Here is a 16,656-nt window from a genome sequence, read left to right on the forward strand (position 1 = left end):
CAAGACTGATGATTTAGGAGTTATGAGCGATTTCGTACTTTTGATTGCTATAGCGCCCCCCCGCCCCTTGAGGCTTATTGGGGCGAGCCTTGATGTCTTTGAAGGCGAGTGAGTACTACCAAAGTCCCTTTAAAGGGGTCATCGGATGCAAAACTTATTTTTACATGTTGTTTGAACGTTAATGTGTGTTGGCAGTTTGTGTACACAACCACCCTACAATGATAAAAATCCACCCAGTTGAATTTTTTTATCTTTAAAATCAGGTCATTCTCAGCTTCTTGTCAATAGTCCCGCCCTCACCGAGCTGAAACAATCCGACTCTGATCGCCATTGTGTGACTCAGGTGCAGGGGAAGACAAGATTGTCTCAGAGCGATTGAGGTGTTCTGTTGTTGGATGTATTAATGAACATTACAGTCATCATTTACTCCCAACATCTGAGCCACTGAAGACGCATAGGATAATGTTATTTTCGTTTTTAAAAAGGAAAGCGCCGATCCCGATCTACATATGCGTCTAGTTTGTGTGAATCGTTCCTGATGCAGCTTCAACCACAGCAGAAGTGAGTATTAGGGTTTTTTATGCATCTTTGCAAACGGGTGTTTCTTAATGTGCTTGTTGGCAAGTTTTGCAGCTGAAAACGCGGCTAAAGTAAACATTAAGGCTCATAATCCCACATCAGAGAGGGGTGGGGCGAGCAGAGCTCTTTTGCATTTAAAGGGACCATGCAATAAAATTAGTTGATTTTTTTTTAGAGCTGATTTTGACAAGGTAAAAGGGTGTTTTATTACACTACACTAATTTATAACCAAAGTATATTATAGAGTTTTCATTTAGACCCTAAAGAATCATATGAACTTGTGGAAAATGGGCATCCGATGACCCCTTTAAGGCCAGTCATTTCACTTGGCGGCCATCTTTGAAATGGCGATAAATAAGGAAAATAAGGTGGATAACATATTTTAAATAATAAATCATATATTTTAAATAATTTTAAGTCTAAGCAGCCCTGTTGGAAGTTTGTTGAGGCCCTTAATGGACCCCATCCGCCTCGTTGCTCATCCCGACCGCTTCAGAATTTCCCCGTTCTTTCCTGATTTTTCAAACGCGATTCCCCAAAGTACAGTTAAGTAAACACACTACAAAGAGAGAGAACACAGTGTACATTTGGCCGCAATCCGCGTGGTTTCTCAAAAAGTAGGCGTTTCCGTTTGCACACCAAGCTTGTCCTACTGCACCTGCCGTAGTTTCCTGTTTTCATTTGTCCCAGTGTGTCATACGATGAAGGCGTTCCTTGCACCTTAGTGCACGGAGATTAAAAGTTTTAAACTTAAACGCTGCAAAATGTCATCCAACAGTGGTATTCAAATCCCCAGCCGGTTGCCTTTGCTGTGCACTCACGATGGAGTGCTGTTACCGGGCTCGACCATGAGAATCAGCGTCGACACGGCGAGAAACATGCAGTTAGTCAAGAGCAGACTTCTGAAGGGAACCTCGCTAAAAAGCACCATCATTGGGGTTATTCCCAACACCAGAGACCCCGAGCACGACAGCGATGAGCTCCCGTCCTTACATAGGTGGGTCTGTGCTGTCAAAGACTGTCAAACCCGCTGTAGAGCCAGTGTGATGCAACTGTCATTGAGTTTTGTTATGAAACACTTTGAAGGAGGTCCTATAGTCATTTGTCATGATTCTATAATACAATATGTAACTTTTATTGTATTGTAAAATTTAGTTATAATCTGTCACCTTTACATTTTCCCAGAAACCTTAGTGGGAAAAAGGTGATGGCTGACAATGATGACAGATACTATTTTATACTGACTGAACTCTACCCTCAGGATATGTGGTTGAATGATGTTCAAAATTAAACACTGAACTACATTATTCATTAATTTTCTTACATATTAGAGACTAGTAGTAGCAGCTGTGTTTGTTTTCTAGAATGATCGTTTGAGCAACAGTTGGACTTCAACCTTGTGAGTCTATGCTCTTGTCAGCGATCAATGGCTGACCGAATCATAGTGACTTGGTCATAGTGTCATGGTGTCAGAGAATATGAAAAAATAAAAATAAAATTCCAAGCTTGGAAAAGTCATGTAAATATAATAAAATGTTAAAAGTCATATACATTTTATAGTAAATATAAATTTCTCTGGTTATGCTCTGTGTGGTGGTTTGGTGGCACATTGCTGCCACACATTTTTTCCACTCAATAATGTCTTAATAATGAGATGTTATGTTATTTTAATGACATATTTTCTTGTAATAACGAGATGTTGTCTTTAAAACATAATTTTCTCATCAAAACGACATGCTATGATATGTCACATGACCACGACATGATGTCTAATAACGAGATATGTTATCAAATTACATCTTATCTTGCAATAACGAGATGTTGTGTTGTTAAAATGACACCTTTTCTCATGATAACCAGATGTATTGTCGTAAAACATATTTTCTCGTAGTAATAAGATGTTGTCGTTAAAACAACATCTTTTTTCGTAATAATGAGGTGTTATCCCTGCTGAAAAAAACAGCTAAAACCAGCCTAGGCTGGTTGGCTGGTTTTAGCTGGTTTAAGCTGGAAATAGCTTGTTTTAGCTGGTCTCCCAGCCTGGCTAGGCTAGGAAAGTGGCCAAGACCCCTCTAAAACCAGCCTGCTGACCAGCTTTGACCAGTTAAAACCAGGCTGGTTGACCAGCTAAAACCAGCCAACCAGCCTAGGCTGGTTTTAGCTGTTTTTTTCACCAGGGATGTCTTTTCTCGTAATAACGAGACGTCGTTAAAACATCTTTTTCTCATCAAAACGACATGATATGATATGTCACGACATATGTCTAATAACGAGATATGTTATCAAATGACATCTTTTCTCGCAATAACGATATGTTATGTTGTTAAAATAACACCTGTTCTCATGATAACCAAATGTTATGTCGTAAAAACATCTTTTCTCGTAGTAATGAGATGTTGTCGTTAATAGAGGTCGACCGATATTGGTTTTTACCGATACCGATAGCTAGGTTGGACCACACTGGCCGATACCGATTAATTAACCGATAGTTTTTGAAAATGGATACTGAACGGCAACTAAAATAGTGCTCTACTATTTAAATTTTTTTTTACTAAACCATACTTTGTAAATAAATAAAAATATTAATATTAATTATATATTGATCATTAAAGTTATTTCATAGTTCATTAATGTTAACAAAATAAACTTCAAAATTTAACAATATTACAGTAAATGTTGAAATTAACAGACTCTAACAAGGAACAACACTACTATTCTACAGCTTTCATCAATCTTAGTTGATGTTACAAATGGGCTCATTGTAAAGGGGTGTGAATCTTTACATTTTAACAATATGTAAAATTGCAGGTTTTATGCCTTTTGTTTATAATCTCTGTATGTCAGTAGGCCTACTGCCATCTTAAAATTAAGATTCAATTTAATTACGATTTTCAATATCAACTAAATATAACCATGCGTCACATTCTCAGTTTTCAATATTACTGCACATGGTACCATTTTCATTTACATTTTATATCAAATTGATTTTTCCATTATATAAGCAGGCTACTTTTTTAAACAATTACTTATTTAGAATAAGTCTTTTTTCTTTATCATTTGATTATTACTGATGAGATCGAAGACAGTAGCTTTTTAACAGGCTGCATCAAAACGAATGCACAGATCTATTTCGATATATCAAATGTTTTGTCCTGCTCTAAAAACATAACTGACTGTGTGTACTGTACATCAGTTTCGTATAAAAGTATTCGAAAATGCAAGCAATCGAGCTTTTTAGGACGAACAAACCCAAAGCACAAGTGAAAGTCTGTCAGTGCGCGAGTTTTGTGCATCTAATAGTACTGCATTACAAACGGCTGAAATGAAGGAATTGTAAAGTAAAAAACTGCGGTTGAAAGTTCACTGTCAAACAATGCACTATGCACATGTAGCTCACAGTGCAAATCCTGTGCAATGAAGCCCGCCGCGTCTCCAGCGCGCGCACGTGCCATATGCGGGGAAAACACAAGCTCATTGAAGAGAGGATTGCGATGCATCGGAGAATCCTTTTTTTTTACCCACCCTTAATGAAACCGGACAAAAGTTCAGCGCTGCGTTAACGGATAACTTGCAGGTATCAAACACACACAGGACACGTTGTGTAGTTCAAGCAGAAATCTAAAACAGTTTATTTAATCACCAAACGGGCAAATGTTTACTTTGAGAATGATTTAAAAAAGCGGCAAAGGTTAGATTAAAGAACAGATCAAACGGAAAGAGAAAGTGCGATCTATATCGTTAATTGCAGCCATTTCAGAAACAATTTATTTTCTGTTTTACATTTATGTTTTAAATATTATTTGTTTTGTTTCAGTTTAATATGTTAATTACGAAAGAAGTTTGTGTAATTTGTAAATGTCATAAAGGACGTGGTATGAATTGGACGGCAAAAAGCCGGGAGAATTGGAGAGGGTCAGACACAATTTTTGACCACTTCGTACGTTTTTATTTGTGGAAAATCCCTTCTTAAACGAATTTCGTTTTGTATAATTTATTACTTAATTTTTAATAGATATTTTTGTTGATCAGTTATTATAAGAACAGGAAAATGGCATTGTAAAACAAAGTGCGTAACTACCATGCTTCCGCTGCCTGACGAAAAGGCTAAAACATAAATTATAGCTCTATATGAAGCATACAGACATTATTAGAGCTACAGAAATAAAAAAAATATTTTGCTTAAATGCACAATACTCAATCTTCCAGCCCAGGGTCAAGTCTTTATGAAAATTAACAATGATTTGGGACAGATCTGTAATGTAAAACTATGGCGCGCTGTGACTGGGCAGGATTCTGTCGGCTGAATGAACCCAGTTTGCTTTCTCACGTCATGTCTTTAAATCTGCAACTTTGCTGGCTAAGAATATCACCAGATGGATATAAATCAATACAAATATATGGTAACAATCCTGACATTAAACATTTGTCTGGGGCTTAACCTCTCATACTCTATGACAGCGGAGCGGAGCGTGAGCTGCTTCAGCAAAGAACGCAACCCGGAAAAACTATCGGCAAGGATTTTTGCCGATAACCGATAGTTCGGCCAAAGAACTATCGGTGCCGATTAATCGGCAAAACCGATACATCGGTCGACCTCTAGTCGTTAAAACATCATCTTTTCTCGTAATAACGAGATGTCGTTAAAACATCTATTTCTCACCAAAACGACATCTTTTCTCGTAATAACGAGATATTATGTCGTAAAAACATCTTTTCTCGTAGCAATGAGATGTTATGTTGTTAAAACAACATATTTTTCTCGTTAAAACGACATGATTATTAAAATGACACTTTTTCTGTAGTATTGAGATATGTCGATAAAACAACAATTTTCTCATCAAAACATCTTTTCTCATAAAAACGAGATATTATGTCATTAAAACGGCATCTTTTCTCGTAATAACGAGATGTTATGTAGTTAAAATGTAATCTTTTCTCGTAATAACGAGATGTTGTCTTTAAAATTACATCTTTTCTCATAAAAACGAGATATGTCGTTAAAACGGCATCTTTTCTCATAATAACGATATGTTGTCTTTAAAATGACATCTTTTCTCATAAAAACGAGATATGTAGTTAAAATGTAATCTTTTCTTATAATAACGAGATATGTCGTTAAAATGTCATCTTTTCTCATAAAAAACGAGATGTTATGTAGTTAAAATGTAATCTTTTCTTGTAATAACGAGATGTTATGTCTTTAAAGTTACATCTTTTCTCATAAAAACGAGATGTTATGTCGTTAAAATGTCATCTTTTCTCTTAATAACGATATGTTATGTCTTTAAAATGACATCTTTTCTCATAAAAACGAGATGTTATGTCGTTAAAACGGCATCTTTTCTCATAATAACGAGATGTTATGTCGTTAAAACGGCATCTTTTCTCATAAAAACGAGATGTTATGTCGTTAAAATGTCATCTTTTCTCTTAATAACGAGATGTTATGTCTTTAAAATTACATCTTTTCTCATAAAAACGAGATGTTATGTCGTTAAAATGTCATCTTTTCTCTTAATAACGAGATATTATGTCATTAAAACAACATCTTTTCTCCTAATAATTAGATGTTATGTCTTTAAAATGGCATTTTTCTCATAAAAACGAGATGTTATGTAGTAAAAATTTAATTTTTTCTCGTAATAACGAGATGGTCGTTGAAACATCTTTTTCTTGTCAAAACTAAAACTAAAGATATGTCATTAAAATGAATTTTTTTCTTGTTAAAGCTACATTTTTTCTCATAATAATGCTATAATATGTCTTAAAAACGATGTATCTTTCCCATTATAGAAGAAATATGGTTACTTGTCTAGTTATAAAGTTGTTGTTCTTTATAATCACTATTCAGTATGTGTGTGTGCCTCTGTTAGATGCAATGGCATTAAACCTACTCCGGTATCTCAAATTAGATTTGATAGGAAACAATACTCAGGCCTCATTACTTGAATTTACACTTCTGTCTTCACAGAATTGGCACAGCAGGACTGGCGGTCCAGGTTGTCGGTAGCAACTGGCCAAAACCACACTACACATTGCTCATTACGGGGTTGTGTCGCTTTCGTGTGACCCAGCTGCTAAGAGAGAGACCCTTCCCCGTTGCTGAGGTGGAACAGCTAGACAAACTGGAGCAGTACACAGAGGGTGATCAGGCTGATGGAGAGCTGGGGGAGCTGTCACAGAGGTTCTATCAGGCCGCTGTACAGGTCAGTAGTAGTAAAGGCATGTGTGTTTGTGTTTATGTTGTGATTCTGTTAATAGTATATAAAAATGCTATGCTATTGCCACAATGTCCTGAAAGCACAGATATTATTCATATGATACACCTGTGTATAATGTGATATAATATAATACTAAGACTTTTTAATATTAAAATATTTCATGCTCACCAAGTATGCATTTATTTAAACAAAAATACAGTAAAACAGTAATATCGTGAAATATTATTGCAATTTTACAATGATTTAATTATTTAATAATTATAAAATTATTTAATAATTTATGTGAAAACCATGTTATGTTATTTTTTTTCAAGTATTCTGTGATGAATAGAATTTTCCAAAGGAATGTCTTTTTTTTTTCTTTTGGATGTACATACTCTACAAGTCAAACGTTTTCGAACAGTAAGATTTTAAATGGTTTTTAAAAAAAGTCTCCTCTGCTCTCCAAACCTGCATTTATTTGATCAAAAGTACAGCAAAAACAGTAAAATGTTTAAATATTTTTTACTATTTAAGATAACTGTTTTCTATTTCAACGTATTTTAAAATGTAATTTATTCCTCTGATCAAACCTCAGTTTTCAGCGTCACTACTCAGGCTTCAATGTCACGTTCTAATATTCTGATTTGCTGTTCAAGAAACATTTATTATTAATATTATGATCAATATTTAAAACAGTTAAGTACATTTTTTCAGGATTCTTTGATGTAAGAATTTAAAAAACAGCATTTATCGGAAATAAAAAGATTTTGTAACATCATATACTGTACCATTCAAAAGCTTGGAGTCAGTATAATTGTTATTTTTTTGGGGGGGTGATAGAAATTAATACTTTTATTTAGCAAGGATGCTTTAAATTGATCAAAAGTGATGATGGAGACTTTTATAATGTTACAAAAGATTCCTATTTCAGATAAATGCTGTTCTTTTGAACTTTCTGTTCATCAAAGAAACCTGAAAAAATTCTACTCAGCTGTTTTCAACATTGTATTAATAATAATAAATGTTTTTTGAGCAGCAAATCAGAATATTAGAATGATTTCTGAAGGATCATGTGACTGGAGTAATGATGCTAAAAATTCAGCTTTGAAATCACAGGAATAAATTACATTTTAAAATATATTCAAACAGAAAACAGTTATTTTAAAAAGAAAAAATATTTTTTGCTGTACTTTAAATCAAATAAATGAACATCTTTAAAAAACATAAAAAATCTTACTGTTCAAAAACTTTTGACTGGTAGTGTAAGTGTCTAAATAAATGAATATGTAACCAAGTGACCAATCAGGATTACTGACCTACTTTTACCACACACTTCTTTTGTTTTGACAGCAATAATAACCAACTTGAGAATTTGATTCATTTGTTTAGTTTCTATAAATATGTTCTAAATTGCAGCCAACGTTTTCAAAAAAAGATATTGCTTAATAATAGTAATAATCAAGGACATCATTTTTCATGACTGAAGAAAACATGAATGTGATTGCGATTCTTTTTTCCCACTTTGGCACCAGCCATCTAGACAGTGAATCATCATTTAAACACTGAATGAATATAAAGACTTCATTCTTTGCCAGATGCTACAGGATGATTCATAGTGTGTAGGCTTTTTATTCAGTGTATTGACAGTGTCCTCTGGTCCCTCTTTGTCCAGCTGGTTGGGATGTTGGACATGTCAGTGCCTGTGGTGGCTAAACTCAGGCGGCTTTTGGACAGTCTTCCTAGAGAAACCCTGCCGGATGTCCTGGCCTCCATGATCCGCACCTCCAACAAAGAGAAACTACAGGTACAGCAGTTAATAGGGTTATTGTTCAGGATGAATGATTATACACCATTTATGCACACATAAATATGCATTTTGTTTGTTGGCAGGTGCTGGATGCGGTAGACTTGGAGGAACGTTTTAAGAAGGCTCTTCCTCTGCTTACCAGACAAATTGAAGGCCTCAAGTTGCTGCAAAAGACTCGCAAACTCAGACCTGATGATGACAAGAGAGTAGGCCAACATGTGTTTCTCCTCTGCCTCACAAACACCCTCCTCCACACTTCCTGTTCTATTACACAGGCCTTCTTCTTTCTCTTAGGTGTTGGCCATCCGTAAAGGTGGTGTGTTCCCAGGCCGCCAGTTCTCGCTGGATGAGGAGGCAGAGGATGAAGATGGTGATGACACAGCTATGTTGGAGAAGAAGGTGAAGGCAGCAGCTATGCCGGAAGCAGCACTGCGCGTGTGTCTCAAGGAGCTAAAACGGTACGTTCTGGTAATTTTTTTAGAGGAAACCACATTTCATAGTTAGTTACATGCTAGACGGCAAGGGACTTTTTACTGACCAGTGCCCGCATCTGTTCTGCTGTCTTTAAATGTGTTACAAGGAAGTCATTATCTTTACAGTTTAATCAGTATTTTAATTAATAACACATTAATGTCTCCCTCTGCCAAACTGGTTTCTACAGATTAAAAAAGATGCCACAGTCCATGCCAGAGTATGCCCTCACCCGCAACTACCTTGAGATGATGGTAGAGCTTCCCTGGAGTAAAAGTACTACAGGTAAAAAAAAAAAAAAGCTAAATAAAATAACATACAATTTAAAAATATGCTAAAACAAAATAAAATGAACAAAATGTATTTTTTTACATGCATCTTTAGGTTTTGGGAATGAAGTTTACAAATAGCATTGATCTCTTATTAGTTATTAAACATTTATATCAAACCAAAGTAGTATATTATAGTACATTTTATATTTTATATAATGCTAAATAATAGGGATGCACTGAAAATTATCGTGGTATATTTATTGCTGTACTGGGCAACACTGGTAAAATATTGCTCACGTGCTCTGATAATAATAGCTTTGTAAGAATATACATTATTTTAAAAAAGTCTGTTGAAACTGATTCTGTTACATAGAACTGAATAAAAATAATGTATTGATATTTAATATTAATGTATTTTCTGTCCAGTTTTATTGTTTTACTTTCAATAAAAGTGGTTATTTTATTTTTTCAATTCAGTATCATTACAATTATTGAGTTAAATTAAAAAGTCTCACAAAATTATATTATTTAATAAAATAATAAATAATTATTAAAAAGCATTTTATTTGTCAGTTTTGGTTTTCAGCCAAGTTTTTGAAAGACTTTTTAACTTAACTCAATAATTTGCATCCAGAATTTTCTGTTTTGCTCCAGAATTTTCATTTTAGTGCATCCCTACTAAACAAAATAATAAAATACAAAATATTATATTATTATACTGAGTCAAAGTATAGCATTATTTATTAAAGTATTTCTTTAAAGTAATTGTTTTTTTATTTATTCCATCCATGCGTAATCCATCCTAAAATATTAAAAGTAGTACATGTTTGGGGTCTTTTCTTTTTGAGATATTAACATTGTATTCAGCATTATGCATTAAATTAGTCAAAAGAGCAGTAACGACTCTTACAGTGTTACGAAAAAGATTCTGTTTCAAATAAATGCTGTTGTTTTGAACTTTCTATTGCTCAAATAATCCTGGGAAAAAATATGGTTTCCAAAAAATATTAGGCAGCACAACTGTTTTTAGCTTTGATGATAATAAGAAATGTTTCTTGAATACACAGGAATAAATTACATTTTAAAATATATTTAAATAGAACCTGTTATTTTAAATAGCAACGATATTTCACAATATTACTATTTTTACTGTATTTTTGTTCAAATAAAGCATTAGATACATCTTTTTTTAAAAACATTAAAATCTTATCCCCAAACTTTTAAATAACATTTCTAAATAGCCTATGTAATTGCTACCAGTATATGTAAACTGGTTGAAAATGATGAAAAATGTTTAACAGAATGTTAAATGTTCTATTTAAATAATTAGATTTTAGTTAAATGAATATTTAGATAGATAAAATGACTAATTTAATCTAACAACAGTTTTAGAGATCCACCAGTAGAGGGAATCTTGTACCACAATTTGTGAAATGAATCTAGAGGTGGAAAGTGATTTAAACTATTTACATGTGTTATTCTTGTCATGTTCTCCATGGCCACATGGAGGACTCTGAGAACTCAAGTACAGCAAATTATCTTTCCAAGCACAACTAGAGTGTTTGACCATATGTTGAGAAGCATTACACTTACCTTTATATTTATTCATGTTCTGTGTATTATAATTATTCCATGTGCTGCTGGAATGCAATTGTTTTTAACTATTTACTAGAATGCGCCAAGCATGTACAAAAGTGTATACATTACTTACTATCCTAAGGTTATACTTTGCCTTGAAATAGGATCTCTGACTATCCATGAAGGGCTCTAACAAACATGCACGTGTGATTCACTGTGCTCACACACACACACACACACACACACACACACACACACACACACACACACACACACACACACACACACACACACACACATGTTGGGTTTACATGTTTTATGGGGACATTCCATAGGCGTAATGGTTTTCATACTGTACAAACCGTATTTTCTATCGCCCTACACCTACCCTACACCTAAACCTAGCCCTCACAGGAGATTGTGCACACTTTTACTTCCTCAAAAAAACTCATTGTGCATGATTTATAAGCCTGTTTCCTCATGGGGACCTAAGAAATGTCCCCACAAGGTCAAAATCTACTGGTATTCCTATCCTTGTGGGGACATTTGGTCCCCACAACGTGATGAATACCAGGTACACACACACACACACACACACACACACACACACACACACACACACACACACACACACACATACCTCTGAATTTCCCTTCCTAGATGTGTAACAGACCTTGAGGCTGGAATTCTGCTGGGAAAGTCTCATGTACATGAAGTGCATTTCACAGTCTTTTAAGCTCCGTGCTCAAGGGTGGGACTGCATTAGAAGAAAACTGATTTAGTGGTTTAGATCAGTGCTTGAAAGCTGGGAATAGAGAGGTCTGGCCTTACAGGAATGTTCTCCTGTAAATGCAGAATAGACAATGTATGATTTGTGAGAACCATAAAGAAAATTCTGTGCCCAGTTTAGGTTTATTTTATGAGACAGCTGCACGTATGTCTGTGTCTTATTACATCAGGTGGTGAAAATGCATATGTCTTTCATAAAATACTCACATTCCTTTCCAAATTTTTACAACATGCGTGCAATCAAGGGGTGCAGCAACTGTGCTGTGATACTGTGAATTTGCCATCAATTTATCATCAATTAGAGGCTGGATTTATTTGATTAAAATAAAATAAACAAGTTATATTGTTAAAATAACTGTTTTTCTATTTGAATATATTTCAAAATGTAATTTATTCCTGTGGTAAAGCCAAATTTTCTGCAGTCATTACTCCAGTCTTCTATGTCACATAATCTAATAGGCTTTTTCATGATACTTGCTAAACAAAAATATTAAAGGACACTTATTATGCTTTGTACAATACGTAATATAAGTCTCAGGTGTCTTCAGAATGTGTCTGTGAAGTTACAGTGTAAAATACCCCACAGATCATTTATTATATCATTTTGAAAATGCCTATTTTGCAAATGAGCTGCTGCTCCCTGCCCCCTTTTCCAGAATAGAGCTGAGCCTTTACAGAGTTGTACCTCAGATACTCTCAAAAACATTGGTTTGATCTTGAGTAGCATGTCTATCGCACTGAAATCATGCCTTTTAATGCCATATCAGTTTAAACTTCTGATATATGGTTTTCTGAGTGCACACATCCGAAGCACACAAACAGAAAGCGGCTGTCACATGGCATGTGAGTACTAAACTAAGTTCTCTTTCTTGTCTTATTCCACTTAAACTGCAAAAACAGTCTGTGATGTCTGTGAAGGTAAATAGCTGGGAAATGAATTGCATGTTTATATTGGATCTGTGTGGCAGCAGCGTAATATACAGTAAATAAATCAATAAATCCACTGCTCTCTTGTCTCCTTTGAGGCTGGGACTCTGTGTTCATCTGTGCAGCCAAAGACAGAACAGTTAGCATGCTTTGCTCAGACTTTTGCCATGGTGTTAGAACTTGTGAAAACAAAAGTGTAAAATCTGAGTGGTTTGTTTTTTCACATGCTTACAAAGAAAGGCTTACCAAAATGTTACTGGGTTGTTCTGTTTCACATTATCTAGGTTGGTAGATGCACTGGGGACCCAATTCTAGCACTTAAACACAGAAAAAGTCAGATTTCCATGATATGTCACCTTTAATGTCTAACTAACCCTAAGCTTTTGAACAGTTGTGTATATCTGCATTATTTTAAGTCTCTGTTGTCTTTCACTGTTGTCCATCAGATTGCCTCGACATCCGTGCGGCACGGGTTCACTTGGATAATGATCACTATGCCATGGAGAAGCTGAAGAGAAGGGTGCTGGAGTATCTGGCTGTGCGGCAACTCAAGAGCACCCTTAAGGGACCTATACTTTGTTTTGTGGGACCCCCTGGTGTGGGAAAGACCAGCGTTGGGCGTTCCATCGCTCGCACTCTGGGTCGAGAGTTCCATCGCATTGCCTTGGGGGGAGTCTGTGATCAGTCTGACATCCGTGGCCACAGGTGAGAGGTCATCATAGAGGTAGTACACTCAAGTCTACACATAATCTTAGTGTCAGACTGCTTTGAAAAAGAAACTGTGGTTGGTCATTTTATATGCAGGTCAGACAGATCCTTCTTGTTTAAGTGGGCTGTTCTTGGCCAGAATAAGCTGTGTGGGCAAGACTTCAGGCTGAATAATCAAAAGCCTAACTGCACATAAATATACACTACTGTTCAAATTTGGGGTTAGTAAGAATGTTTAATGTTTTTAAAATGAAGACTCTTATGCTTATGAAGGCTGCATTTGTTTGATCAAAAATACAGTAAAAAAAGTAATATTCTGAAATATATTATGAGTTATAAAGTCAGGACTGTGTGATATAAACTTTATTCCAAAAAATAAACTCTTAATTATGAGAAATAAAGCCAGAATTGTGAGATATAAATTTAAAGATTTGCAAGTGTATATCTCACAATTCTGACTTTATAACACGTATTTGTGAGGAAAAATTCAGAATTGCGAGATATAAACTTGCAGTTTTAAGAAAAAAGTCAGAATTGTGAGATACAAACTCGAAAAAAGTCAGAAATGCAAGTTCTTATCTTGCAATTCTGACTTTAGAACTCGCAATTGCGAGTTTATATCAGTTCTGAGAAAAATTACTCAGTAATTAATTCCTGTGATGGAAAATTTTCAGTAGCCTTTACTATAGTCTTTTATAGAAGCCCATAAAATTGCAACTTCTTATCTCACTATTCTGACTTTTTTGTCCTCGCAATTGCGAGTTTACATCTCGCAATTCTGACTTTTTTCCTCAAAATTGTGAAATATAAACTTGCAATTGAAAGAAATGAAGTCAGAATTGCTCAATATAAACTCGCAATTCTGACTTTTTCTCACAAATGCGAGTTTGTATCCCGCAGCTCTGACTTTATAATTCAAATATTGTCTCATTCTAGTGAATCGAGTATTTGTATTTTGTTTCATCTCGTGAATCAAGCGTATTGTCACACCCATAATGTCTGTGAGCATGATATATCTCATAATTTTCCAAGTGTATGGTATAGCTTTCATTCTTCAGGTCAATCATATACCTGAAAAAAAAAACTTTTTGAATACAGAAAGCGGTAACTTGGTCAGAGTATCCGTTCAGAGGTTAAAATTGCCATAGTCATTGCATGTTTTGCATGTGCTGCACTTTATTAGTACCATTTTGTTTTATTAATTTATTTATTAGAAATTGAAAGATAATAATGATATTGTTTGATAAGTGAGATCTCTGATTTTAGAAAACCAAAAAAAGTAGTATTTGAAAAGTCATGGAATTTCATTGTGCAGTTTCTGTACGAACCCTGATATCAGTCTTTTTTTGCCCCCTCAAAATTGGACTTTATAACTAACAATTGTAAGAAAAAAGTAAAATTGTGGGAAAAAAGTCACAGTTGCAAGATACAAACTCGTATTTGTGAGAGAAAAGTCAGAAAGTCACAATTCTGACTTTATTTCTCAATTATTTCTCAATTGTGACTTTTGCGAGATCACACAATTCTGAAAAAAAATCTTAATAACACTTAATTTCGAACTCACAATTCAGATTTTTTTTCTTGTGATTGTGACTTCATATCACACAATTCTGAAAGTAGAATTGTGAGATTAAAAAGTTGCAGTAACTTAAAAAAAATGTATTTAGTGGCAGAAATGGGTTTCCAGTCTTTAGTGTCACATGATCCTTCAGAAATCATTTAAGATATGTTGATTTGAAGAAAAAAAAAAAATGTATTATCAATTTTGAAAACATGCTTAATATTTTTGTAGAAACTGGGATACATTTTTCAGGACTGAAAAATGGTCCCAATTTTGTTGAATAAAAGAACAATATATATATATATTTTTTTTGTAACAATGTAAAAATCTTTGCTCTCACTTTTGATCAAACTGTTGCATCCTTGCTGAAAAGTATTTATTTCATTCTAAAAAACTCATACTAAGCCCAAACATTTGAATGATAGTGTGTACTATATAAACATCAACCATCTGATTATGATTAATGTTTCAAATAAGGCCATATTTACCATGCATTGCTAAAACCTTGTGACCCAGCCCTGATGTTACTGTGATTAACCCTGGTGTTATGTTACTAATCCAAGATCCTTAAGACACTGAAACTCAATATAGCCATTCAGGCGTTGTTTTGCCATCAAATGGTGAGTCACAACCAACGTTTGAAGAATGCGGCGATGCAAATGTGTGCAGATGCGTCAGATTGAGGTATCAGACTATGATGAACCCACCAACGAGACGTGACGTAGTGGCCCGTCAAAAACGAGAGAAACTTTAAACCATGACCTGCACTGATGACTTCTTTGATGTTCCCTCTGATCTCTTGTCTCTATAGAAACTAGAAGGTGATAACAATCATGACGCCCTGCAGGCCAGGGCGAGCCTCTGTGTTTTCCGATTGGTTAATATCAGACCTCATCCTCACATGGAAAATGTGTCCTTAGCCGTATTGACTTTTCCCGCATGCTCTCTGCCTTTGTCTTGTTCATTACACGTCTGCATGCATTCGTTTTCTACAGTATGGTGTATAAAGTTTAATGACAGTCTTACAGCCCCTACTTAGACTGTAATTAGTGCACAATTCCATCCTGTCTGTCTTCGCATCCTGTCTTTTGTCAGTTCAGTAGGGTGAAATACTAGTTTTAGTGTTTTCAACCACATCAGATGCACTCAAGCCTCATCCAGCAACATTGTCAAGAAGTTACTTATTTTGTAATTTTTAAACTGCATTAGTGATTCATGCCATAACCTGTTACGCAGCCCATCAGTTAAGTTCTGGGAGCAGTAACACCTACTGACAACCAACAGCAACTTGAATGGGACTACGTCAAAACAGTTGCACTTCAGGTCCCAGTGTAGGATGATTGTGATCTTTTCTTTTGTTTTGCCCACCTGAGAACTGATACAAATCTTTTTTCACTTCATCGTTTATCTCTCCTTCTCTATACTTTCTTCCCCACCCCACTTTATCTCCATGTGTGTCTGTCCTCAGGCGCACGTACGTAGGTAGCATGCCTGGTCGCATTATAAATGGCCTGAAGACTGTTGGGGTAAACAATCCTGTCTTTTTATTGGACGAGGTGGACAAACTGGGGAAGAGCCTGCAGGGAGATCCTGCTGCCGCCCTGCTGGAGGTGAGAGGCACTACATGTAGGTTAAAACTGTTAAACTTTCTGAACTTATGTTCAGCTATTCTTTTTAATAGTTCACTTTTAACTATTTTTGATCATCAGTCATCAAAGCTTTTGTAAATATTGGTAACAGACAATCTTTACCTTTAAATTT

At 35.1% G+C, this 16,656-nt stretch overlaps 1 protein-coding gene across 1 annotated transcript in view; it reads left to right on the forward strand.

The window, feature by feature from the left end:
- The first annotated feature begins 1,278 nt into the window (after positions 1-1,278).
- Positions 1,279-16,656, forward strand: part of lonp2 (lon peptidase 2, peroxisomal) — a 36,824-nt gene continuing 21,446 nt past the window's right edge. Inside the window, exons 1-8 of the mRNA XM_073850797.1 lie at positions 1,279-1,576; positions 6,551-6,785; positions 8,455-8,586; positions 8,673-8,795; positions 8,884-9,047; positions 9,251-9,345; positions 13,073-13,331; positions 16,364-16,505. Of these exons, the coding sequence (XP_073706898.1) occupies positions 1,344-1,576; positions 6,551-6,785; positions 8,455-8,586; positions 8,673-8,795; positions 8,884-9,047; positions 9,251-9,345; positions 13,073-13,331; positions 16,364-16,505 (1,383 nt within the window). The 5' untranslated portion in view covers positions 1,279-1,343. The remainder of the gene's footprint in view (positions 1,577-6,550; positions 6,786-8,454; positions 8,587-8,672; positions 8,796-8,883; positions 9,048-9,250; positions 9,346-13,072; positions 13,332-16,363; positions 16,506-16,656) is intronic.

This window comes from Garra rufa, chromosome 11 (genome assembly GCF_049309525.1).
Source record: "Garra rufa chromosome 11, GarRuf1.0, whole genome shotgun sequence".
Lineage (NCBI taxonomy): Eukaryota > Metazoa > Chordata > Actinopteri > Cypriniformes > Cyprinidae > Garra > Garra rufa.